The sequence below is a fragment of the Papio anubis genome, chromosome 2, assembly GCF_008728515.1.
Source record: "Papio anubis isolate 15944 chromosome 2, Panubis1.0, whole genome shotgun sequence".
Classification (NCBI taxonomy): domain Eukaryota; kingdom Metazoa; phylum Chordata; class Mammalia; order Primates; family Cercopithecidae; genus Papio; species Papio anubis.
Window position 1 is genome coordinate 43,318,300 of NC_044977.1, and position 24,583 is coordinate 43,342,882.

The 24,583-nt window shown below is 41.7% G+C and overlaps 1 protein-coding gene across 8 annotated transcripts in view; it reads right to left on the minus strand.

The window, feature by feature from the left end:
* Positions 1-24,583, minus strand: part of HACD2 (3-hydroxyacyl-CoA dehydratase 2) — a 95,983-nt gene that overhangs the window by 53,361 nt on the left and 18,039 nt on the right. Inside the window, exons 1-2 of one of the 8 annotated variants that reach the window (XM_021934133.2) lie at positions 7,104-7,471; positions 6,267-6,334 (exon numbers count right to left, since the gene is read on the minus strand). The exons of 4 other annotated variants lie outside the window; for them this stretch is intronic. In XM_021934133.2, the coding sequence (XP_021789825.1) occupies positions 6,267-6,279 (13 nt within the window). In that variant the 5' untranslated portion in view covers positions 6,280-6,334; positions 7,104-7,471. Of the gene's footprint in view, positions 1-5,923; positions 6,204-6,266; positions 6,335-7,103; positions 7,472-19,034; positions 19,150-24,583 lie in introns of those variants that run through there. 3 more of the 8 variants (XM_021934134.2, XM_021934131.2, XM_021934132.2) reach the window with 3 other exon arrangements.

A 24,583-nucleotide genomic window follows, 5' to 3' on the forward strand; every position in this document is an offset into this window, starting at 1 on the left:
GTCGACAGCACATAAAAGACACACACTGAAAACACTGCTTGCAGGAGGAGTGAAGCTTGTCAAAGTACTGCAGAGGCTGGGAAAGTGAAGAGAAGAGAAAGAGCAATTATAGCCCGCACCTAACAATTCCTCAGCTAAATTTAACTAGAGAGGTGGAATATATCTGCAGCTAGAAAGCGATAGGCAAATGAATTTTCAGGTACAAGAAGACCCAACCCACACAGAACATTAAATGGTCATTGTAAAAAAAGATATTTTTTCATATCAATCATCTCCAATTATTCTGATATTTCCATTGTCATGCCCCAAAATAAATAAATGGCCTCAAGAAGGAATAAGGAAATCCTAGGCTCAGAGCAAAAGCTTTTATTTCTTGTTAGAAGCTAAATCAAAATAAATAAGAATTTATCAATGTCAGGTTTTTTTCAGAAATGCTACTTTAAAAATTTCCACCTATAAATAATGGGAATCAAATGTAAACTTTTATTTACTTTTTGAAGGTTTAAATCGAATTATTTATCTAAAGTTTTCCAAATTTTTATGTCAAGAGATATCTCAGCCAATATACTAATTCATACTAAACTATGTTCACAAATAATTCCAAATACAATTTCTAAATTTCAAATGCCATTTTTTTTTTTTTATGCACAGAAATGTATTTCAAGATGGTAACAGAGGTAGGAGGAATGCTTGAGCTCAGGAGTTTGAGACCAGCCTGGGGAACATGGCAAACCCTGTCTCTACAAAAAATACAAAAATTAGCAGCGTGTGGTGGTGCATGCTTGTGGTCCCAGCTACTCGGGAGGCTTCTGTGGGAGGATTGCTTGAGCCCAGGAGGTCGAAGCTGTAGTAAGCAAGACGCTGCCTCAAAAAAAAAAAGAAAAAGATGGTAACAATATAATTATTTCTGGGTTATAGGATCAAGGGTGTTTTTTATCTTCTTCTTTAGTACTTTGGTACTAGTTGATTATCTTTTTTTTTTTTAAACAACGTGTGTTACTTTATATTAGAAAGAAAGTCTTTTGGCCAGGCGCAGTGGCTCACGCCTGTAATCCCAGCACTTTGGGAGGCCAAGGCCGGCGGATCACTTGAGGTCAGGAGTTCAAGACTGGCCTGGCCAACATGGCGAAACCCCATGTCTACTAAAAATACAAAAATTAGCTGTGCATGGTGGCACATGCCTGTAATCCCAGCTACTCAGGAGGCTGAGGTAGGAAAATTGCTTGAACCCAGGAGGTAGAGGTTGCAGTGAGCCAAGATCATGCCACTGCACTCCGGCATGGGCAACAGAGCAAGACTCAGTCTCAATAAAAATAAATAAATAAATAAATAGAAATAAAGTCTTTTTACTTTTAACAAAAAGAGCACAACTTGATTTAATAGCCACCATATTGCCAATTCCACTAAAAATAAAAATGGGTACAATTTCCACTGAAACAACATACAACAATCATTTTCATACACAACTAATTTATAATCATTTTACCAAAAATATATATAATAAAAATATCTTTTTTTTTTTTTTTTTTTTTGAGACAGTCTCCCTTTGTCGCTCATCCTGGAGTGCAGTGGTACGATCGTAGCTCACTGCAACCTCCACTTCCCGAGTTCAAGTGATTCTCCTGCCTCAGTCTCCCAAGTAGTTGGGATTACAGGTGCACACCACCATGCCCAGCTAACTTTTGTATTTTAGTAGAGACGGAGTTTCACCATGTTGCCCAGGCTGGTCTCAAACTCCTGACCTCAAGCAATCTGCATGCCTCAGCCTCCCAAAGTGCTGGGATTATAGGCATGAACCACCGTGTCTGGCTCAGATATAATTAAAAAATCTAAATGGAAACAGCTTTTGGAAGAGTTTATTTATTCAATACTCCTTATTACTAATGAGGACTTCGATGGGAGGAAAACATGATCACGTACAAGGTCATTACTGAGATTTATGACCACATATATTACCTAGGGGTAAACTACTCTGTGTTTTTGCTTCTGGATTCCAACACTAAAGATATAGAACCGATTCATTACTTACACTGAGTACTGTACTATCACTATGTGCTACTGCCAAGTGGATGGACTCATGGATTGCTCTATCGGCTCAGGACTTGAGCAACCATCCAAACCCTTGTGGCAGACAATACCAGTTGCTTACCCACTATACAATGTCCCTTTCTGCCTCACTAACAGAACACTGATCTCATTTGGGTTAGCAATGTACCCTGCTAAAACACTAGCTTTCTTGGGATGCCTTGCAACTTGAGGAAGCCACCTACCACAGTTCTGACCAAGGAAACATAAACCAAGTTTCTGGAAAGCCTTGCACTTTCTGCTTGGAATGTAAACATGACATCATATTATCTCATCATAGACATCTTATAACTATGAGACTACAAGTACAAAGACAGAAGTCCCACACTAAGGATAGTAGAGCAGAAAGATAGACTTCTTGTTATATAGGGAAATTAAATCCCTATTTGATTAAAGCCACAGTAGTCAGAATTCTGGTATGCATAACCAAATGCAATCCTACTTATCCTTTTATTGTTGAGAAAATGAACTTAATATCTGAAGAGAATCTCGGTGGACTTAAGAAGTCAAACTATCACAGAGTGCAGGACAAGGCAACACTTTTTTTTTTGAGACGGAGTCTCGCACTGTCGCCCAGGCTGGAGTGCAGTGGCCGGATCTCAGCTCACTGCAAGCTCCGCCTCCCGGCTTCACGCCATTCTCCGCCCTCAGCCTCCCGAGTAGCTGGGACTACAGGCGCTGCCACCTTGCCCGGCTATTTTTTGTATTTCTTAGTAGAGACGGGGTTTCACCGTGTTAGCCAGGATGGTCTCCATCTCCTGACCTCGTGATCCGCCCATCTCGGCCTCCCAAAGTGCTGGGATTACAGGCTTGAGCCACCGCGCCCGGCCAAGGCAACACTTTTAAAAGAAGCTATTTCAAGTACACTTTCCAGTCATGGAAACTAATGACATCAATAAAAAAAAATACGGTGGAAATTTGGTGTAATAATTTTTTTCTGGTAAAAAATCTTCTGAATCATCTATAAAACAGAGTTCATAAAAAAATTCACTAGTATATTATGTCCAAAAATTTTAAAAATCTGCTTTCTCTTACCATTTTGACATGTGGTATTCATGAACATCTTTTAAAAACATCTTTCTAGAGCCAAGAATGTGGCAACTCAATGCCAGGTCAAGATCTACCAGATATAAATGCAGTATTTAATGAACGTACTTAACTATTATAAATAGTCGATTGCCCTTTAATAAATAATTTTCCTTTAAAAGTGTTGGAATTGTGATTACCGCCTTCCTCCACACAGATTATTTTAAGGAAAAATTTCCCACCCATAAGCATTATACTCTAACCAACTAAGCAAATCAGTCCCAGATCTAAGATAAAATGTTATGTGAATAAACTCTAAAGAGCTAGGAAATATGTATTTCCCTTGATTCTTCACAGTAGATAAAGTACTGTGAAGAATTACTTTGCTTTGAATTCCAAGCAAGTTTCATAAATATTTATGGACTGAAAGTGTGACTGAACCTGAAGAACACTGAACACAGCTCACAGGTCCCAGACCACGTTCCTGTCAAGTTTAGGAGGAAGCCCTTTCCAAGAGGGAGTTCTGGAAGGGAAAGGGATATTCCTTATCATGTATCAACAAGAAGCTAAGAGCCCTTGCATGCTGTACCACTACAAGTGGAGTCTGCACTGAGAGTCATCAGCCCACTTGGCTCCTACCATGGACAACCTACTAGGATGACCAGAGCCTGTATAAGGCGGGATATGTTAGACCAAGCATTACGTCAGATTACACAGAAATAAAGGGAGAAACAAACTGGCCTATATTGCTGTTCAAATGACAATAACAATACTAAAAGTTGACATCTATTAAGAGCATTCTATGCATCAGGCCCAGATCTACATCCTTTACTTATATTAATTAATTTACTTCTCACACACTTCTGTGAGATAGGTGCCAGTTTCCTCAATGCATACATGTGGGAACTGAGGTCCAGAGAAGGCAACTCACTTACTAAAGCACACAGTAAGCAAGTGGAAGAACCAGAATCAAAGCCAGGCAGTCTGGCTTCAGAACCATGCTCTTAACTACTAAGCAGTACCACCTTCAACCTAGGAAGAAAAAAATCAGGAAAAACAAGCCTGTGGTGGGTGGTGCTAACATACATCCATGACCTCTTTGATAGTCCTCCCTTCACAAGGCAGAGCCTAATTCTTCTCCGCTAGGGCGTGATGTGGGCTTAGTAACTTGCTTCTAACAAATAGAAAACAAGCCGAAGTAATGGTATGTGACTTAAGAGACTGGATCATAAAAGGCACTGCAGCTTCCTCCTTGCCCTCTCTTAGGTCTCTTCTCTTCCTTGAGGAAAACCAGCTGCTATGTCACGAGGGACACTCTAGCACGTCGTGAGGAGCCAGGACCCCCTGTCAACAGCCATCCCCCAGTTCCAGTCCACTCTGCAGATGACTACAGTCCTAGCCAACACTTTGACTGCAACTGCATGAGAGATGGGGCCAGAACTACTCAACTAAACCCTTCCCAAATTCCTGACCCACAGAAACTGAGAGATTGGAAACATTTTGTTTTAAGCAACTAAGTTGTAAGATATGTTTTAATGTATCAATAGAAAACTACTACTACTACTACTCTCCAAAAATAGATTACTACAGGCAGAACCTTTTATCAGAGCCAGACTTCCTTTTTTTTCTTTTTGAGATGGGGTCTCGCTGTGTCAGTTAGGCTAAAGTAAAATGGTACAGTCACAGCTCACTGCAGCCTCCACTTCCTGGACTCAAGCAATCCTCCTGACTCAGCCTCTCTGAGCAGCTGGAACCACAGGTGTGGGTCACCACACCTGGCTAAATTCTTTGATTTTTTGCATATATAGGGCCTCACTATGTTGCCCAGGCTGGTCTTGAACTCCTGGGCTCAAGTGATCCTCCAGCTTTGGCCTCCCAAAGTGCTGGGGTTACAGGCATGAGCTACCATGCCCAGCCCAAAATTTTCAATATCAAATCATATTTAGATAAGCTATAAATTGTGTAATTACTTAATGATCTCATATGTTTGTTCACTCTCTGGAAGCAATACCATTTTGACCATTGCAGAAGGGTGGAACAACATATCCTTTATGTCCCTTCAAAAGCATTATGAATAGAACTAATTAATATCTGAAATTCTACCCTACTTACTTTATTAAAATTAAACAAGGAGTATATTAAGGTTAAAAGATTATTCCTACCTTAAATTGTCACATACTCGTTTTATTAAGTCAATAAAAAAACAATATATTCCACCTCCAAAAATCTATAAGAACAAGCTGTCTATTCAAGGTGCTAATCTGCCATTATTTATAGACCTTGACTCCTTTCTGAGCAGCCGTCATTAACAGAACAATTTAGGAGTTCAAAATACTCTTTACTGAACTCAACTGCCTCCTGAAGTTATTAGTCATACTTCTCAAGGCTACAGTGTGATAAGTGATAAAGATGAACCGCATCTCAAGAAGGCGGTGAAGAAAAGCCACCGTGAAAAGCACCAAGATCAGGGCTGGGAGCGGTGGCTCATGTCTGTAATCCCAGTACTTTGGGAAGTCAAGGCAGGCACATTTCTTGAGCTCAGGAGTTCGAGACCAGTCTGGGCAACATAACGAAACCCTGTCTCTACTAAAAATACAAACATTAGCTGGGCGTGGTGGCATGCACTGGTGGTCACATCTGCTCGGGAGGCTGAGGTGGGAAGATTGCTTGAACCTGGGAAGTTGAGGCTGCAGTGAGCTGTGATCACACCACTGCACTCAAACCTGGGTGACAGAGCAAGACCCTGTCTCCAAAAACAACAACAGCAACAAAAACACCACAAAGATCAGCTGCTGCTTGCACACTGACATACCTCTAAAGCCCTCCTTCCTGATCATTCAGGTATCTTTGATCAGGTTTGAGGATTTCTGGGGGTCTGCCCCAAAATTATAACTGTAGTCTTCAAGGCACCCCAGAGTTGTCATTTGGGAATCCAGGTATGCTCAGAGGACGAATACTGGTCTACCTCTTGGTGTAGAAGGGAAAGAGAAAACAGTAAGTTGGATTGTAGTTTAGAAGTATTTAAGGCTGTAATCCCAACACTTTGGGAGGCTGACGCAGGAGAATTAATTGAGGCCAGGAGTTCCAGACCAGCCTGGGCAACATAGTGAGACCCTATTTCTAAAAAAAAAAAAAGTATTTGATACATTGCTTACCCCATTCTCCCATGCCCCAGGCTTTACAAATGGCCAGACTCAAGCTGTCCCATCCAAACTCAAATCCCCTAAAGGAAAAAGAACAGGAACAAGATCAAGATTGGTATCTGGGCAGTGAGGACTCAGGAGAGTGTGAACAGGGAATGAGAAGGAACCACTAGAGAAGCAAGAGGAAAAAGAGAAATGGAGAAAATGAGCAACAATGAAGTGGCTAGAAAAATACAGAGAAAGAAAAGGCAAGAGGGAAGAGAAAAGGGGGAGATTTAAAGTAGGGGATGAAGGCAAAAGAGGTTTTGTTTTTTGTTTTAAAGAATAGAAACACAAAGTGGCAGAGAAATGATATTCCCTGAAAGGAAAAGAGATAGACAGAGAAGCAGAGGGCAAATGGTGAAGAAGACAAAGGCTGACGCTGTAGGTTCCTGATTAGGAACGAGGTGGAAACTGGTAGTGCAACTAGCAGATCCAGAGTACAGAGAAAAGCAGGTCAGGGAACAATGATGAGGTGGCTTTTGCACATGCTGAGTCTGCAGTGTCTGCAGAGGAACCATGTGGAGATGTCCAGGTGGGCAGTTGGGACAGAGATGCAGGAGAAGGATGTGGCCCAGAAGTGGCATGTGGGAGCCACTGAAGCCGTGGGAAGGTACAGTGGGACCACACAGGGAGACTGCAGAGGGGAAGAGAAAGGTTATGGGCCAGAGCCCATGGAGCACCATTTGCGGGATGCAGGGAGAAAGAAGAATCCGTGAGGGAATCTCAGGACAAATGCAGGTGCCTAAGGCGCAGGATGAGAGCTGGGAGAGAGACTGGTGGGGTGGCAGAGTGAACAGCCTGACTCACCTTGAGTGGCAGCAAGGGTGGCACTGTCTTCAAGGAGAGTCAGGTTTTCAGTAAGGTAAGAAACTGTGGATGTTCGTACTCTGGGAGGACAGAGGTGACCTTGTTTATCATGGAAAAGGGTTCCAGAAAGCCCTACGGCCTTCCTTCTGTGTTCGTATACCTCTTCGAACTTACCCTTTGGGCGAAACATTTGTCACACTGTCCCTCTGTGCTTCATGTTTACCTCCTGGGCTTAAGGGCAGGCATGGGTTGGACTGAGTTTTGTATCCTCAGTGCTTTGTCAGTGCCACACCTGCCACCCAGCAGAAACCCGATAAATAATAAATATAGGTCCGGCACGGTGGCTCACACTTGTAATCCCAGCACTTTGGGAGGCCAAGGTGGGTGGATCACTGGAAGTCAGGAGTTCGAGACCAGCCTGGCCAACATGGTGAATTCCCATCTCTACTAGAAAAAAAATACAAAAATTAGCCAGGCTTGGGGGCGGGTGCCTGTAATCCCAGCAACTCGGGAGGCTGAAGCAGGAGAATCCCTTGAACCTGAGAGGCAGAAGTTACAGTAAGCCAAGATCGTGCCATTGCACTCCAGCCTGGGCGACAGAGTGAGACTCTGTCTCAAAAAAAGAAAAAAAAAGAAAAATCAATAATAAATACTTGTGGGTTTTCTGGAGGGACACTGGGAAGTCTATATTAGTAAAAGTTCTGAAATATGTAACTTTTGATCTATTTCCGGAAATTTATCCAGAGATTAATCACAGCTGTATAAACATTAAGCTACAAGTATGGTTATAATCTGCACACTTTAAAACCACCAATATATTTAACAAATAGAGCACTGGTTAAAAATCACAATATATCTACATAGCTGAATATGTGAAATCCTCTGAAAATCTATACAGATCAACAGTAACAAATACAAGCATACAAACCCCACATCTTCAGCACAATTAATTGACACAGACTACACAGACTCAATACACCTATAAGTAAAAACAATAAACAGCAAATTCTAAGCACAGCTATCTCCTGAGGTCCCACTGCAAATCTTTGTGGAAAGTGAGGAGAATTTGGGAAAATGGCACGGAAGAGAGAAGAACAGAGCAGAAGGCCTAAATCTGAGCCAAAATCATCCCTGAAAGAGACAGTCTACCTTAATTATAAAAACACTGAAAAACATCTTATTTGGAGCACTAACCACAGGGAAGAGACAGAGTCTGTGGGATGCTATGGCATTCTGAAAAAGGCATTGCTTCTCAGGAAGAAATGAGTAAAAAAGAAGGGAGAGGAGGTGCCCTCTAGTGACTGGATGGGAAAGGAGAAAGAGGCAGGAGGAAATTCAGATTCCTGTAACACAAAGGCGAGGTAAAACAATCAGGGGCATGTAATTCCTCCCCCACTGACCTCTTCAAGCAAAAAGCCATCCACTAAAGACACTATACTTCACTGCATTTAAGGATTACAGAGTTTGCAAACTAGGGATCTTATAAACCAACCCAAACTTCCAATCCTGTCTACAAAAGGAACAGATGCAAGTAGTTTACAACTACACAAAACCATTTTCAGGAGATAATAGAAAAAGAAGATCAAACATTTCGGCTAATGAAAATGCCCTCCAAAAAAACAATCACAAAGTAAACTTTAACACAATAACCCAAACTGAATTAAATATCCTTAAATAGGCATTTGGGCTATGAAAAACTATATGTTTAATCAATTCAAAAACTGAAAATAGAAGTGGACTAAAAGTGGGCAGAACTGAAAGAAAAACTGATTGAATTCAGTAAAAAAAAAGAAAAAGATAAAATTATATCTGAAATGAAGACTAAATATCAAAGTGTCCAAAGGAGAACAGATTCAAATAAAAATGTAATAAAGAAAATTGAATAATAAAAGCAAAATAACCATGAGAATGAAAATATGATAAACAAAGAGGGATCAGCGATAAAGTAGTTGAAAGGGAAGGAGGCAAAGAAGATCCAACACACATGTTTGAAATCCCTAAATTAAAAGAGAAACAAAATAATGAAACAGAACTAAAATTTAAAACTATAGTCTAATAACACTTTCAGAAACAAAAGAAAGCCCAAATCTACATACTGAAAGGGCCTACTGGGTACCTGGGAAAATCACCCTCTAAAGCTCAATTGAGGCATATCCTAGTAAAACTATTAGACTTTAAAAAGTATGTGTATTTACAGAGAGAGACAGAGGAAGACCTTGGAGTTTTATGATAAAAAGACCACATATCTCAAAAGAGTTTTATGATAAAAAGACCACATAATCAAGACAACTAGGTTCTCCACCAGACTCCCCAAGGGAAACATAAAAACAAGGTGAGAATAGAGCAGCATTTTCAAGAAATTTAAGGGAAGAAAAAGTCAACTAAGGATTTTGGCCGGGCGCGGTGGCTCAAGCCTGTAATCCCAGCACTTTGGGAGGCCGAGATGGGCGGATCACGAGGTCAGGAGATCGAGACCATCCTGACTAACACGGTGAAACCCCGTCTCTACTAAAAAATACAAAAAAACTAGCCGGGCGCGGTGGCGGCGCCTGGGGTCCCAGCTACTCGGGAGGCTGAGGCAGGAGAATGGCGTGAACCCGGGAGGCGGAGCTTGCAGTGAGCAGAGATCTGGCCACTGCACTCCAGCCTGGGCGGCAGAGCGAGACTCCGCCTCAAAAAAAAAAAAAAAAAAAAAAAAAAAAAGGATTTTGTATCTAGCAAATCAGTCCTTTAAATATCAAGGCTACAGAAAACGTCTTAAACATGGATGGACTCAGAGAATACTATGCTCACAGCCCTTCTTGGGAATCTTCTTTTGGGGAGAGGCATTCTGCCATGGGCCCTGGGCATTCCTGCTAATTCCTACTACGTATGCCAAAAAGGCAAGATCCTGACTGCTCTTTTCCCAGGTCATTTCGTAGGCTTGTGTTTTCAAGGAGCAACCTGGAGGGATAAGGTAGCATTGATTCCCAAAGAGCGTTTGTTTACTATAAAAACACTAGATTCCTCAAGTGTTCTAACACAAACCACTGCATATCTAGATATTCATCTAGACACACATGTGTCATCCCCATGGGATTTGTGGGACATAGAGAACTGATGCAAATGAAGAGGGTGTTCTGGCTATTGTTTCTGCCATGAGTAATATGGCAATATATTTGAATATGGCCCAAGAGTCTCATGTTTTCTGTCAGGATCCATGAAACGCTAACAAGCAAACTTACTAGCTTGTGAGTAAGGTAACATCTCCAATATGTCACAGTTCCTGACACTACTAGAGAATGAGCTTCATCCAACGAAAAAGTGATGAGAAATTTGGGCAAAAGGACACACAGTGAACAGTTAATATATTTAAATGTGGTCTTAAGACTAAAACAAAGGTTGAGATAGGGCAGAATAATAATATATAAATGTTATATGTTCTGACAAGCTAAAAATAACATAAGTTTAAAAATGGGAGAAGGGAAAGAGGAAAGTAGAATAAGCTCACTGTTGTATTGGCAATAGGTGGGAGTTAAAAGACAACCTTTAAAAACTGACAAGCTTGAGAGTAAAAAATTAAATAACAGAGGACTAAGGGCATTTAAAAAGATATAAAGACGTTTCACTAGCTGGACATGGTGGTACACATCTGTAGTTCCAGATGCTTGAGAGGCTGAGGCAGGAGAATCGCTTGAGCCCAGGAGTCCAAGGCTAAAGTGTGCTATGATCACTTCTGTGAATAGCCACTGCACTCCAGCCTGGGCAACACAGCGAGACCCGATCTTTTGAAAAAAAAAAAAAAGAAAATAAAGAAAACACATCAGGTAGGCAAATACAGCAAACATAACAGAGTATGTAGCAATTATAACATAAAAGTAACAGAGTAAGATAAACATATCTGTCATATCAAAAACTATGAATGGGCTTACCTCACCTATTATATGAAAGATTTTCAAACTGGCTCACAAAACAAAACCCAACTCTATGCTAATATTAAAATGATTTAGGGACACAAAATAAAAGAATGTACAATGGCATATCAGGCAAATAGAAACCAAAAGAAAGTAGGGGGTCATGATTTTGATTCAGATAAAGTAAGATTTAAGACAAAAAAAGCATTAAATCTGACAAAGACTTTTCTAAATGCCAAAGCCACAACTGACAATGAAGAAATAACAGTTATAAATATCTATGCATCAAATAACATAGCAACAACTTTTGCTAAAGCAAATGCTATAGAAGATGCAAGGAAAATTAGAAACACATTAATAATTAGAGATGCTGACAACATTATCATTCTAAGTGCAAGACAGGTCAAGCAGACAAAAAATAAGTAAGGATATAGAAGAACTTAAAAAAAAAAAAAAAAAGACATTAAATTTTATACCCTAGGCCGGGCGCGGTGGCTCAAGCCTGTAATCCCAGCACTTTGGGAGGCCGAGACGGGCGGATCACGAGGTCAGGAGATCGAGACCATCCTGGCTAACATGGTGAAACCCCGTCTCTACTAAAAAATACAAAAAACTAGCCGGGCGAAGTGGCGGGCGCCTGTGGTCCCAGCTACTCGGGAGGCTGAGGCAGGAGAATGGCGTGAACCCGGGCGGCGGAGCATGCAGTGAGCTGAGATCCGGCCACCGCACTCCAGCCTGGGCGACAGAGCCAGACTCAGTCTCAAAAAAAAAAAAAAAAAAAAAAAAAAATTTTATACCCTGATAGTAAAAATGAAGTACAAATTGTATATGCCTTCAAAATTGGTTGGGGAGAAAATTGAGCTGGGAACAATTCTATCTTATTGAGTAAAGAATATGAAGAATGTCATACTGGAAGTCCTAGCCAATGCAGTTAGACAAGAAAAAGAAATAAAAGGTAACTAAATTGAAAAGGGGCCGGGCGCGGTGGCTCAAGCCTGTAACCCCAGCACTTTGGGAGGCCGAGACGGGCGGATCACGAGGTCCGGAGATCGAGACCATCCTGGCGAACACGGTGAAACCCCGTCTCTACTAAAAAAATACAAAAAACTAGCCGGGCGCGGTGGCAGGCTCCTGTAGTCCCAGCTACTTGGGAGGCTGAGGCAGGAAAATGGTGTAAACCCAGGAGGCGGAGCTTGCAGTGAGCTGAGATCCGGCCACTGCACTCCAGCCCCGGCGACAGAGCGAGACTCCGTCTCAAAAAACAAACAAAAAAACAAAAAAAAAAGAAAAGGAAGAAATAAAACTGTCTTTGTTCAAAGATGACATGATTATCTATATGGAAGATCTCAAAGAATCTACAAACATACACACACAAAATCCTAGAACTAATAAGCAAGTATAGCAAGGTCACAGGAGATAAGGTCAATATATGAAAGTCAATTGCCTTTTTCTATACTAGCAATGAACCACTAAAATTTCAAAGTTAAAAAAATACCATTTATACTAACACCAAATGAAAACACATATAAATCTAACAAAACAGATAATTGCTATGTGAAAAACTGCAAAACAACAATAAAAGAAATCCAAGATCTAAATAAGTAGAGAAATATTGCATGCCTGTGGATTGAAAGATTCAATATTGTTAAGATGTCAGTTATTCCCGACTTGCTCTATAGGTTCAACACAATTCCACTCAAAATCCCAGGAAGCTATTTTGTAGATGTTGACAAAAAGATTCCAAAGTTTGTATGGAAAGGCAAAAGACCCATACGAAACTGAAAAAAGAAGGAATAAAGTTAGAGGACTTCTACTACCAGATTTTAAGACTTATAATCAAAGTAGCCCTGGTATTGGCAAAATAATAAACACATACATCAATAGAACAGACGGGCCAGAAATAGATCCAGCAATACCTGATCTTTGACAATGGCATAAAGACAACTAAACGGAGAAAGAATAAGACTTTTCAACAAAGGGTGCCGAACAACTGGATGACTATATGTTAAAAAAAAAACCCATAAAACTAGACACAGACCTGACACCTTTCACAAAAATTAACTCAAAATGGATCACAGACTGAGGCGGGAGGATCACCTGAGGCCAGGAGTTTGAAACTGGTGTGGGCAACACAGCAAGACCCCATCTCTAAAAAATAAATTGAGGCCGGGTACAGTGGCTCATGCCTGTAATTCCAGCACTTCGGGAGGCCAAGGCAGGCAGATCTATTGACCCCAGGAGTTCAAGACCATCCTCCGCGACACAGAGAAGTCCCATCTCTACAAAAAGCACAAAAACTAGCCAAGTGTGGTGGTGTGCACCTGTAGTCCCAGCTGCTTGGGAAGCTGAGGTGGGAGGATCACTTGAGCCCTACAGATCAAGGCTGCAGTGAGCCATGATCATGACACTGCACTCCAGCCTGGGTGACAAAGCGAGACCCTGTCTCTAAATAAATATTTATAAAAATTGATATACAATAGATGTGCATATTTTCAGGGCACACGTGATATTTTTATATATTCATGTAATGTGTAAAGATCAAATCAGGGTAATCGAAATATCTACAGTAACAAGTTTTTAGACACAATACCAAAGCACAATCCATGAAAGCGAAATCTGGTTAAGTTGTACATTATTAAATTTAAAAATCTGTGCTTCCTCAAAGACACTATTAAGAAAATCAAAAGACAAGCCCCAGAGCAAGATAAAATATTTGCTAAACACCTGTCTGATAAAGAATTTGTATCCAAAATATAGAAAGAATTCTTAAATCTCAACAAGAAAACAATCCAACTGAAAAATGAGAAGACTTGAATAGACACCTTGCCCCAAAAGATGACAAATGAGCATATGAAAAGATGTGCCATAGCATTTGTCATTAGAGAAATAAAAATTAAAACAACAACTACCACTATACACCTACTGAAATATCTGAAGTCCAACAAACCGGCAAACTAGACTTGACTAACATTAAAAATGTCTGCTCTGGCCGGGCGCAGTGGCTTATGCCTGTAATCCCAGCACTTTGGGAGGTTGAGGCGGGCAGATCACAAGGTCAGGAGATCAAGACCATCCTGGCTAACACGGTGAAACCCTATCTCTACTAAAAACGCCAAACAAAATTAGCGGGGCATGGTGGCAGGTGCCTGTAGTCCCAGTTACTCAGGAGGCTGAGGCAGGAGAATGGTGTGAACCCGGGAGGCGGAGCTTGCAGTGAGCTGAGATCATGCCACTGCACTCCAGCCTGGGTGATACAGCAAGACTATGTCTCAAAAAAAAAAAAAAAAAAAAAAATTCTGCTCTGCAAAAGATACTGTAAAGAGAATAAAAAGACAAGCTTCAGACCAGGAGAAAATATCTGCAAAAGATAGTATCTGACAAAGGACTGTTATTCTAAACTTACAAAGACCTTAAAATAGGGTGCCCCAGTCCCTGGGCTGCATAGCAGGAGAGCAGCAGGTGAGTGAGCAGCACCGCCTGAGCTCCACCTCCTGTCAGATCAGCAGCAGTGTTAAGATTCTCATAGGAGCTCGAACCCTATTGCGAACTGTATATTCAAGGGATCTAGGCTGAGTGCTCCTTATGAGAATTAATGCCTGACGATCTGAAAAGAAACAATTTCATCCCAAAACCACCCCCTCCCCTTACCCCCAGTGCATGGAAAAAATGTCTTCCACGAAACCAGTCCCTGGTGCCAAAGAGGTTGGGGACTGCTGCCTTAAAAGATACTTTACCAGGCTGAGGTGGGAGGATCACTTGAGGCCAAGAGTTCAACACCAGCCTGAGAAACATAGCAAGATCCTGTTTCTACAAAAAATTAAAAAATTTAGCTGGGCATGGTGGTTCACACCTGTAGTCCCAGCTACTTGGGAGGCTGGGGCATGAAGATCACTTGAGCCCAGGAGTTCAAGGCTACAGTGAGCTATGATTGCTCCACTGCACTCCAGCCCAGGTGACAGAGTGAGACTGTCTCAAAAAAACAAACAAACAACAACAACAAAACACCTCATCAAAGAAGACCTACAGATGCAAATAAGCATATTAAAAGATGCTCTACGTCATGTATAATCAATACACCACTACACACCTATTAGAAGGGTCAAAATCCAGAGCACTGACACCACCAAATGCGGCAGAGGATGTAGAATAAGAAACTCATTCATTACTCTTGGGAAAGCAAAACTGTACAGACACTTTGGAAGACTGTTTGGCAGATTCTTACAAAACTAAACATACTCTTAGCATATAATCCAGCAATCGTGCTCTTTAGTATTTATCCAAAGGAGCTGAAAACTTGCATCCGCATAAAAACCTGCACACAAATGTTCATAGCAGCTTTATTCATAATTGGCAAAACCTGGTAGCAACCAAGATGTCCTCTGCTAGGAGAATGGGTAAATTGTGGTATATCTAGACAACAGAGTATTATTCAGTGCTAAAATGAAATGGGCTATCAAGCCATGAAAAGACATGGAGGAAACTTAAACATGTATTACTAAGTCAAAGAAGTCAGTCTGAAAAGGCTGCATACTGTATGACATTCTGGAAAAGGCAAAACTATAGAGACAGTGAAAAGATAAATGGCTTCCAGGGATTTGGGAGATGAACAGGTAGAGCACAGAAGATTTTTAAGACAGTGAAAACACTCTGTATGACAGTATAATGTTAGATATATGTCACTATAAATTTGTCCAAACCCAACGATTGTACAATGCTAAGAGTGAACTATGGGCTTTGGACAATAATGATGTGTCAATGTACATTAATCAATTGTAACAAATGTACTACTCTGGTTGGGGATGTTGATAATGGCGGACTATGCATGTGCGGTGTAAGGGGGCGTATGGGACATGTCTGTACCTTCCTCTCAATTTTGCTGTGAACCTGAAACTGCTTTAAAAAAAAACCACATTTTTAAAAGTTAATGGAAAGATGTTTACAGTGAATGAAGAGAAAAAAAATCCTCTCCCAAGAAAAGGAAACAGAACCATAAAAATGACATACCACGGTCATACAAATTTTTACAAATTTTCCGAAGCTTTCTTGCTCCCTTTTAACACATTGTAACCATTCAACTCCTGCCACAGAAGCATAAATCAAATGATTCCTTGGCTAAAAGATGACTCAAGCTTTCACTTTTTGGTTCAACGGGATTTACTCAACTTGGTAACTACTTGGTGTTTCCAACTTTGCAGGACTAACCTTGCTTTTGAAGCTAACAATAGATGGAAGGTTGACTTCAGACTAACACAAACCAACGCACCAAAGAACTGCTGAAATATGGCACCCCTTTTCATCAAGCAAATAATACTCATCTTGGATTTAAAGGTATCTTATGCTTTACAATTAAGAAATATTTATAAAATAATCTTCCTCAGGGCAATGTTTTTCCTTACCTCCAGCTTTTCCTTACCTCGAATCTTATGGATCAAGTCATCAGACAGTGATAGAAAAACACCCATTTCTATTTCCTCTGGTTAACTTGCTCATTCCTCAGTTTCGGCTATTGACTCATTACTATCTGTTTTTATTAGAAGTCATCCCGAAGCCCGTTCTAAGAGAAAAATCTCCTTACTAATACAAGGGTGCCATCTAGTGGTGACCATAGTAAATGTCTGTTACAGAAAACGTGCGTGTGTGCGTCCTCTCTCAATTCTGCATTCTGATGGGACTTTCAAAATTTACCTACAGGGAAAAAAGTAGTAGAACTACTGTACTTGAAATTTCCAAACACTGATACTTCGGCACATTTAAACATCTAGCATACCCTCCTTTTACATCACTCAGATCACTTTTACAACTCAGATCACTGACATTCATTTCTGAAGCAACATCACATTTACAGGTTCACAGAATTTCAGAACGAGCAGCTGTAAGGAATGATAGAGATCATCATGTATTCAGTCCAACACCCTTGTTTTTCACATGTGGAAACTAGGCCCAGATGGAAGATGCCTGACTTGTCAAACAACTAGTAATGTTTCCAACAGGGTGTGCCCTTGGTTGATTTCTGATGGACTGGACAGCCAGTTAATATTATCTTATAGAGAAGGCACTTAATGTCTCAATAATAGGTTTCCATTCAAAAGAAACACTTAGTTGTTCCTGCAGGGACAGCACAGGATAAAATTCCCTGATCTGGGCTCTCTTCATAGCTTTCCCTTCTGAACTCCAACTAGGCACAGAAATCCTTGGGGATTGTTTTTGCCTCGTACTTGGGTGCTGCTCACTGAGTGCTTGCACAGTGCGAGGTACCAGGTGGTGTATACCTGGGTAAGTCTTCCACCCTCCCTACTCAGGCTCCTTAGGCTACAAATGAGCATGCTCTATTTCTCTCTTTCTTTCCTTCATCTCAGTTACATTCACACAGAGCAGGGAACAACTAACAGAGCTTGGTGTTCCAGGCCAAGGAAACCATATGTACAAAATTATGGAGGTGTGAAAAAGCAGGATTTATTCAGAGAACAGGGCTGAAGTTTTGTGTGTCAGGAGCACAAGATGCAGGTGCATCTTATTCTCTCCTTGTCTGGAGGGGAGCAGGGAACATTTGATCAGGAGGCAACAGAATGAACCAGAGCCAAGGCAGAGGGAGGCTACTAAGCTGGTCTGGCAACTGATTTGGGAAAGATTAAAGTTAGAAGATGACCACTTATGGTCTTGACCTTTAGCGCTCCATTGTCAGGATGCTGGAAAACTACTACATTTGAATAAATGACAAAGGCAGAATTAATTGCAAAGGAGGAGAAGGTTGGTTTTGGCAACCTCCCACCCAGGCCTCCAATCTTCCCAGGGGCTTTCCAGGGGTGAGCCTTAGAAGCCTCTAAGCAGGGGAGACAGGCTTGCTTGCCTGGCTACATCCCTTTCTCTCCCATCCCCCTGCCATCACCACCACTAAATATGCCCTCAGGCAGAAAACAGTATTAAAATCTGAATAAGAAAGTTTGTTATCCATATTTGTGACAGGGGTCCCGGTAAGAACAAGGCTTAAAGAGAGCCAGTAAGTCTCAGGGAGGCAGAGGCAGGAGGATAGCTTGAGCCTAGGAGTTCGAGACCTGCCTGGGTAATACAGCGAGACCCCGTTCTCCACAAAAAGGAAAAAAAAAAAAAAGACAAAGAGAGCCAGTAAGGCACGTGAAGCTGCGCCAGCCCCTAGAAACTAAATGGGAGTTAAGAGTTTTGGATCAGAAACTTTTCTTTGGGGACAGTGGTTATTATACTGTACTGTCTGTATTTTAGGTAATTATTCCCTTTTGTCTCTTTCTTACAATTTGGTAAGGTTCATTTTTAAAATGTCAGCTAAGTGGAAACAACGCAGTAATGTTTCTGTGCCCAGCCACGCTGCTGAAGGCTGGGCACAGGTGTGAAAGCAGAATTCCAGGTGAGAGAAATTTAGAGGAATTCACCCGTTCCCTCCAAGATGCTCTCCTTCCAGAGTTCTCTTCTGTTAAAATTTGGTGGGTTCTGTGTCTGGTTTTAAAAATAAGTGATGGCAGTTCCTTTACAATATTGCTTTGTGAATGACTGATAAAAGCTTGGCCCTCTCAAAGTAGCGGGGCAGAGGAGGGAGTGTTACAGTTCAAGGGAGGATTTAGTCAGCTCTAATTAGTGGGCTAGAAAGATTTTTTTGGTAGGAAGTGACGTGGGTCTCCCCAGCGGCTGCTCTGCTTCCTACCTGGCAACCTTTGTTACCTAATAAAATCAGTCTGGAGCCATACGCTACCAATGAATATTAAGGTGATTGTGTTTTTTTTGGAATTCACTTAAAAATTTTTAATAAAGTGTCTTCTGTTTGAGGGAGGAGTGCAAGCTGGCACACATAGCAAATATCTGAAACCACAAATCCAGGATATCCTAAGTGAAAGGTCTTTTGTCCCTGCCTGTTGATGAAATTAAAGTGCTAATACTAAACTTCAGATATAACTCTCTGGGCTGTGACTGAGCTACAATTTTCTATCAAAAGAAAACTTCTAGAGTTATTTATGTTGGTAGCATAATTTCTGACACGAAAGTTTACTAAATGCACAGTGTTATATCTTACCAAGAGTATCTTCAGCTCCACTACCTCCACCTCTAATTCCCATCCATAAAGAGGGGAACCATATTGCAGAATCAGCTGAGAACCATAGCCCCCATGCCTCTTCCACAATCGAATCCTGAAGACAACACAGAAAAGAGATAATACTTCCTAATACTTCATTCAACACAAATCACACCACATGAATAAAAAACCACAACTCTTCTTTGCAGTATTATGCGGGGAGGTGGGGGGGAACATATCTCAAGGTGGGTTTTGGTGTCTGTTTATTTTCTGAGATGGGGTCTCACTGTGTCGTCCAGGCTGGAGTGCAGTGGCACGATCTTGGCTCGTTGCAACCTCCGCCTCCCAGGTTCAGGTGATTCTCCCGCCTCAGCCTCCCAAGTAGCTGGGACTATAGGCACCTGCCACCACATCAGCTAATTTTTGTACTTTTTATAGAGACGGGGTTTCACCATCTTGGCCAGGCTGGTCTCGAACCCCTGACCTCAGGTGATCCGCCCGCCTCAGCTTCCCAAAGTACTGGGATTACAGGTGTGAGTCACCATGACTGGCCTATTTTTTAAAATTCTCATTTCTAAAAGGAAAAACACTGAATATAAAACTATAAAAGCATTACAAATCTTAGGTTGAGGCCTGCAGCCACAGCATTTCAGAAATCCCATCCTTCTATTATCAATAAAAAACAAACCACCTACTTTGAAAAAGTTGAGGTGTGGAAACTCATTTACAGCTACAAATGGCTTGACCCCCCTCACAGAAATTAGCCCCTCACATGGATTTTAGTTGATTGTTTCTGGAGGCCGTATTTGCCAAGTTGCATTGCCACAACCGTGAGCAAGATGCAACTCCAACTCACACTAAGAATGAAGGGCCCTGAAGTGCTCACTTGCAAAGAAATCAAAATTTAAGAAAATTAAGAATATGAAAGAGTTACACTTATATATATCTAAATATTGAACATTAGAGGCACAATAATCTTTTAATATTCTATGACATTATGTTGCTTAAGTAATAACAACAGCTACCATTTTATTGGGCAATTTTCCATACAGCCATGTTTCAGACATTGTGCCGAGTGTTCTTCCTGCATTTTTCCATTTAATTTTCACAGCAACCTGTGAGGTAGGTATTCTTATCCCCCTTTTACTGATGAAGAATTAAATGAGCACAAAAATTGAGTTACTTCTTGGAATCACACAGCTAGTGAGTTACCCAAGTCTGACTCAGGTCTATACTTTTCATCAACAATATGTAAACTAAAGATATCTCAAGGCTTATTATAAAATAAGTTTCTGAAAGACTAAGTTGTTTTAATGAAAACTTTCAGAATGCTACAGAAAAATAAACCATCATTCCACAAAACTTAAGTGATCTAAGTAAAAATGAAGCACTGCCTTTAGCTTAATGCTAGAAACAGCTTACTCATTATTGTTCTCTCTAATTCCTTTAAGGAACGGAAATCATTTTGAAATAAGTTTTGGAAATTCCCACTAGAATTTGGTAAGATAATGATCAAATGTTCACCAAACTCCTGCTAGGTACTATGTACTTACTGTTAGGTACTAGGATACAGAGATCAATAAGGAACAGCTCTCGCTCTAAAAAATATTCAGCGGTGCTGGTGGGGACATGGGTGCCATGCCAGACCACACATAATACAATGTGGAAGGTATAATACCGAGTGAGGTACAAGGTATTACGGAAGAGTGAGGAAGGGTCCCTACTCTGGCTGTGGGTGGTAGGGAAGTTTACTGGAAGAGACGCACAGAGCTGGCCAGCTGAAGGGGCTGGGCTGCTCATTCCAGGCAGAGAGCAGAGCCTGGGCACAGTGCAGACAAGCATGGAGTGGGAGGCAGGGAGTGGGCACTGGAAAGACTGGAGAGGTGGGCAGGGCCCAGATCATGAAGCAATTTAAGCCAGCAAAAGGTTTTAAGTAGGCAAATGACATGCTCAGAATGGTACTATAACTAAACCCACAAGAGCAGTGTAGAGCATGGACTTGGAGCCACACAACCATAGGTTCAACTCCTGGGCTAGGGCTTAGTGCTGTGTGACCTTTGGCAAGGCATGATACATTTCTTTTTTAAATTGACACACACACATACTTATGCTGTACAACGTGATGTTATGAAATATGAATATACTGTGGAATGACTAAATCAAGCTAATTAACATATGCATCACCTCACACATTTATTTGTGGTAAGAACAAAGAGAGGAAACCTTCTAAGCCTCAGTCTCAGCTGGAAAATGAGAAATAAATGAGATAATGAATGTAAAGCACTAGAATACAGTAAGTATTCAAGAAATGGTGGCTCTTATTATTATTATTATTATTGCTATAAGCCCAGAAGTTCAGGAAGATACATGGGAATCCAGATGAGACATACTGAGGTCCCAAGTAGGGATGAAGAAACAAGACAACCTGAAAGACATTTAGGAAACTGAACTGACAAAACTTGATGACTGCCTGGCTACAGGAATGCCAGTGAGAGAGGAGGAGACACCATGGACCAGCTCTCTTCTAGGATGAATGAATGAACGGCTGGTGGCTGGCGGCAGCCCTGACAAACAGAATACGGAGGCAGAACGAGTCTGGGAGTGTGGGTCATGCTGAGGAGGTGCCTGTGTGTACCCAGGAACAGAAGTCCAGGAAATCAGTGGACAGGGCTGGTGTTTGGGATGCAGGTGTGGTTTGGAATTGGAAGTCTGCATATCTTATGCCATGAGAAGGGATCACCCACAGAGGGTACATTCAGTCAGAAGGGCAATGAGCTAGGACAGAACTCCAAAAACACTCACGATTAAGGGACAAGGAAAGAAAGAAAAGCACCCAAAGAAAGAAAAGGACCACAGAGGACAAGGTATACCGGGGGGCTCAATACAATGAAGGCTGAAGGAGCAGGATCTCCAGGAATCATCATCAGCGGTGCCCCATGTAGCTAAGTCCAAGAACTTCCAACAGTGTACTCAGAATCCAGTAGAAATTGTTGCTGACTTGAGACCAGAGGGTGATTTTTTGTAGAACAAGGGGAACAGATGCTCGACTGCAGGGTTCAGGCATCGATGGGCATGAGGAAGCAGAAAGACTCTACCATAAATCTGGGAAAAGGGATGGAGAACAGTTATATAGTAGTATAAGGGAAATACAGGGTCAATGGTCAGGTTAAAAGATTTTTAAGACAGAGCGATCTGAGCATTTTGTGTACTGAGAAGGAAAAGGCAGATAGCACAGGGTGGTGAGGCAGGAGCAAGAGATGCACAGACAGAACAAGGTACTTGAGGATGTAAGAAGGATTCTGCCGCTGGGCCCTGGGGATGCAGAGCTTAATTAAACAGAATCTGCCCTCAAGGAGCTCAGAGTCTGAGGGGGAAGCAAACCTGCCAACCCTCTGAGCAGAGTGTGATGTGCACACCAGTCCTCAGGATGCACTATACCAGAGGAACTTAGGGGACGCCCATCTGACTGTGGGTTTCCTGGACCTAAGTCTGAGTACACTCACCTCTCTACTCCCACTGCCCAATAGCATCTGGTATGCACACGTGCTAGGCATTCGATAATTTTCTTGGTGTGAATGAAAAAATATACTTGTCAGAAACTGTATTTCCAGGGGTAGAGAAATTTTATAAAGACATATAAGGGTATATTTTAAGACAGATAAAAGGATTTGGGTTATTAAAATAAAACTAATATTAACTAAAAATCATAGTACACATGCTCGGTGCTGTACCCTGAATGTCTGTGTGCCTCCAAAATTCCTATGTTGAAACCTAATGCCCAGTGCAATAGTATTAAGTGGTGGGGTCTTCAGGAGGTGATTAGGTTACAAGGGATCTCATGAATAGGGTTAGCGCCCTTATAAAAGGCCCAAGGGAGCTCACTTGCTCCTTCCACCATGCAAGGACACAGTAAGAAGCTACTGTCTACGAGGAACAGACCCTCACCAGACAGGGAATCTGTCAGCACCACCTTGATCTTGGAATTCTCAGCCCCCAGAACTGTGAAAAATAAATTTTTGTTATTTATAAGCTACCCAATTTGTGGTATTTTGTTACAGCAGCCAGAACCGGCTAAGATACTTGGAAAAGATACATCTGAGAGCTTTATACAGAGACAGCTGAAGGTTAAGAGAGTTGAGGAAGAACGAGGCAGGGTTCAGTCATGTGGAGAAGGCCTGAGAGGTTCTAGAACTCTCTCTGGTCAAGTACATCCCCCAGTCTGCTAGGTTGTGCTTAAGATTTATTTAACCATTTATGAAACGATAAAATTTTTCATTTCAAAATTATAAAGGACTAAAAAGGAAACGTGTGCAAGACTGCACAAAAGTTAAAACCCATTCATCATAAAATGAAATCAGGCAGGTGTCAGACTGACCTGTCTCCAAATGAGCTTCCCTATTTACCAACTATACGACCTGGGCCAGTCACTAGTCTTCCTGGGAAAGCAGACCACGGGACAGATAAGCCCCCAAGCCGCTTTCAAATCTACCATTCAAAGGTTCCAAAACAGCATTTCTTAGCCTTTTGGGAATCACAAACTCCTCGGAGAATCTAATTGAAGCTATGCATTCTCTCCCTACCTGCCCCTCCAAACAAACATGGAAATACACATAAAAAATTTTGCACATCATTTGAGGGGGTCCCTGGACGCTCTACCCATAATCCCAGGTAAGAAGTGAGAAACCAGTAGAGGTGCAATTCTTTCAAATCTTTTTTTTTTTTTTTTTAATTTTTTAAACAGAGACTCATTCTGTTGCCCAACCTAAAATGCAATGGTGTGATCATGGCTCACTGAAGCCTCAAACTCCTGGGCTCAAGCCATCCTCCCACCTCAGCCTCCTGAGTAGCTGGGACCACAGGCATGCAACACCATATGGGGCTCATTTTTTATTTTTTTGTAGAGATGGAGTCTCCCTGTGTTGCCCAGGCTGGTCTCGAACTCCTGGCCTCAAATGATCCTCCTGCCTCAGCCTCCCAAGGTGCTGGTATTACAGGCATGAGCCACCACACCCAGCCCAAGGTGCAATTCTTTATAACAAGGTTCTTGGCCAGGCGTGGTGATTCATGCCTGTAATCCCAGCACTTTGGGAGGCCAAGGTGGGTGGATCACTTAAGGCCAGGAGTTTAAGACCAGGCTGGCCAACATGGTAAAAACCCCATCTCTACTAAAAATACAAAAATTAGCCAGGCATGGTGGTGCACACCTGTAATCCCAGCTACTTGGGAGGCTGAGCTATGATCGCACCAATGCACTCCAGCCTGGGACCCTGTCCCTAAAACAATAACAAAAAAAGAAGGTAATGGAGCCAGATACCACAGTGACCTCTGCTAGACCCACAGTGGACAGTTTGGTGTTCTCTACCTGCGTGCCCATCTGAACTGTAAGTTTCCCTGAATATAGCAACTACCCACTTTAGTTGTGGATTAAATTGATGGGCCATAATGGTGTAGATTTGCAGTTCTCAAATTTTCAGACCTTCAGTGCTTCTGAATAAGTATCAACTTCAAATCCTCCCTTTGACAGACATACCTGGAGTGCACAGCAATCA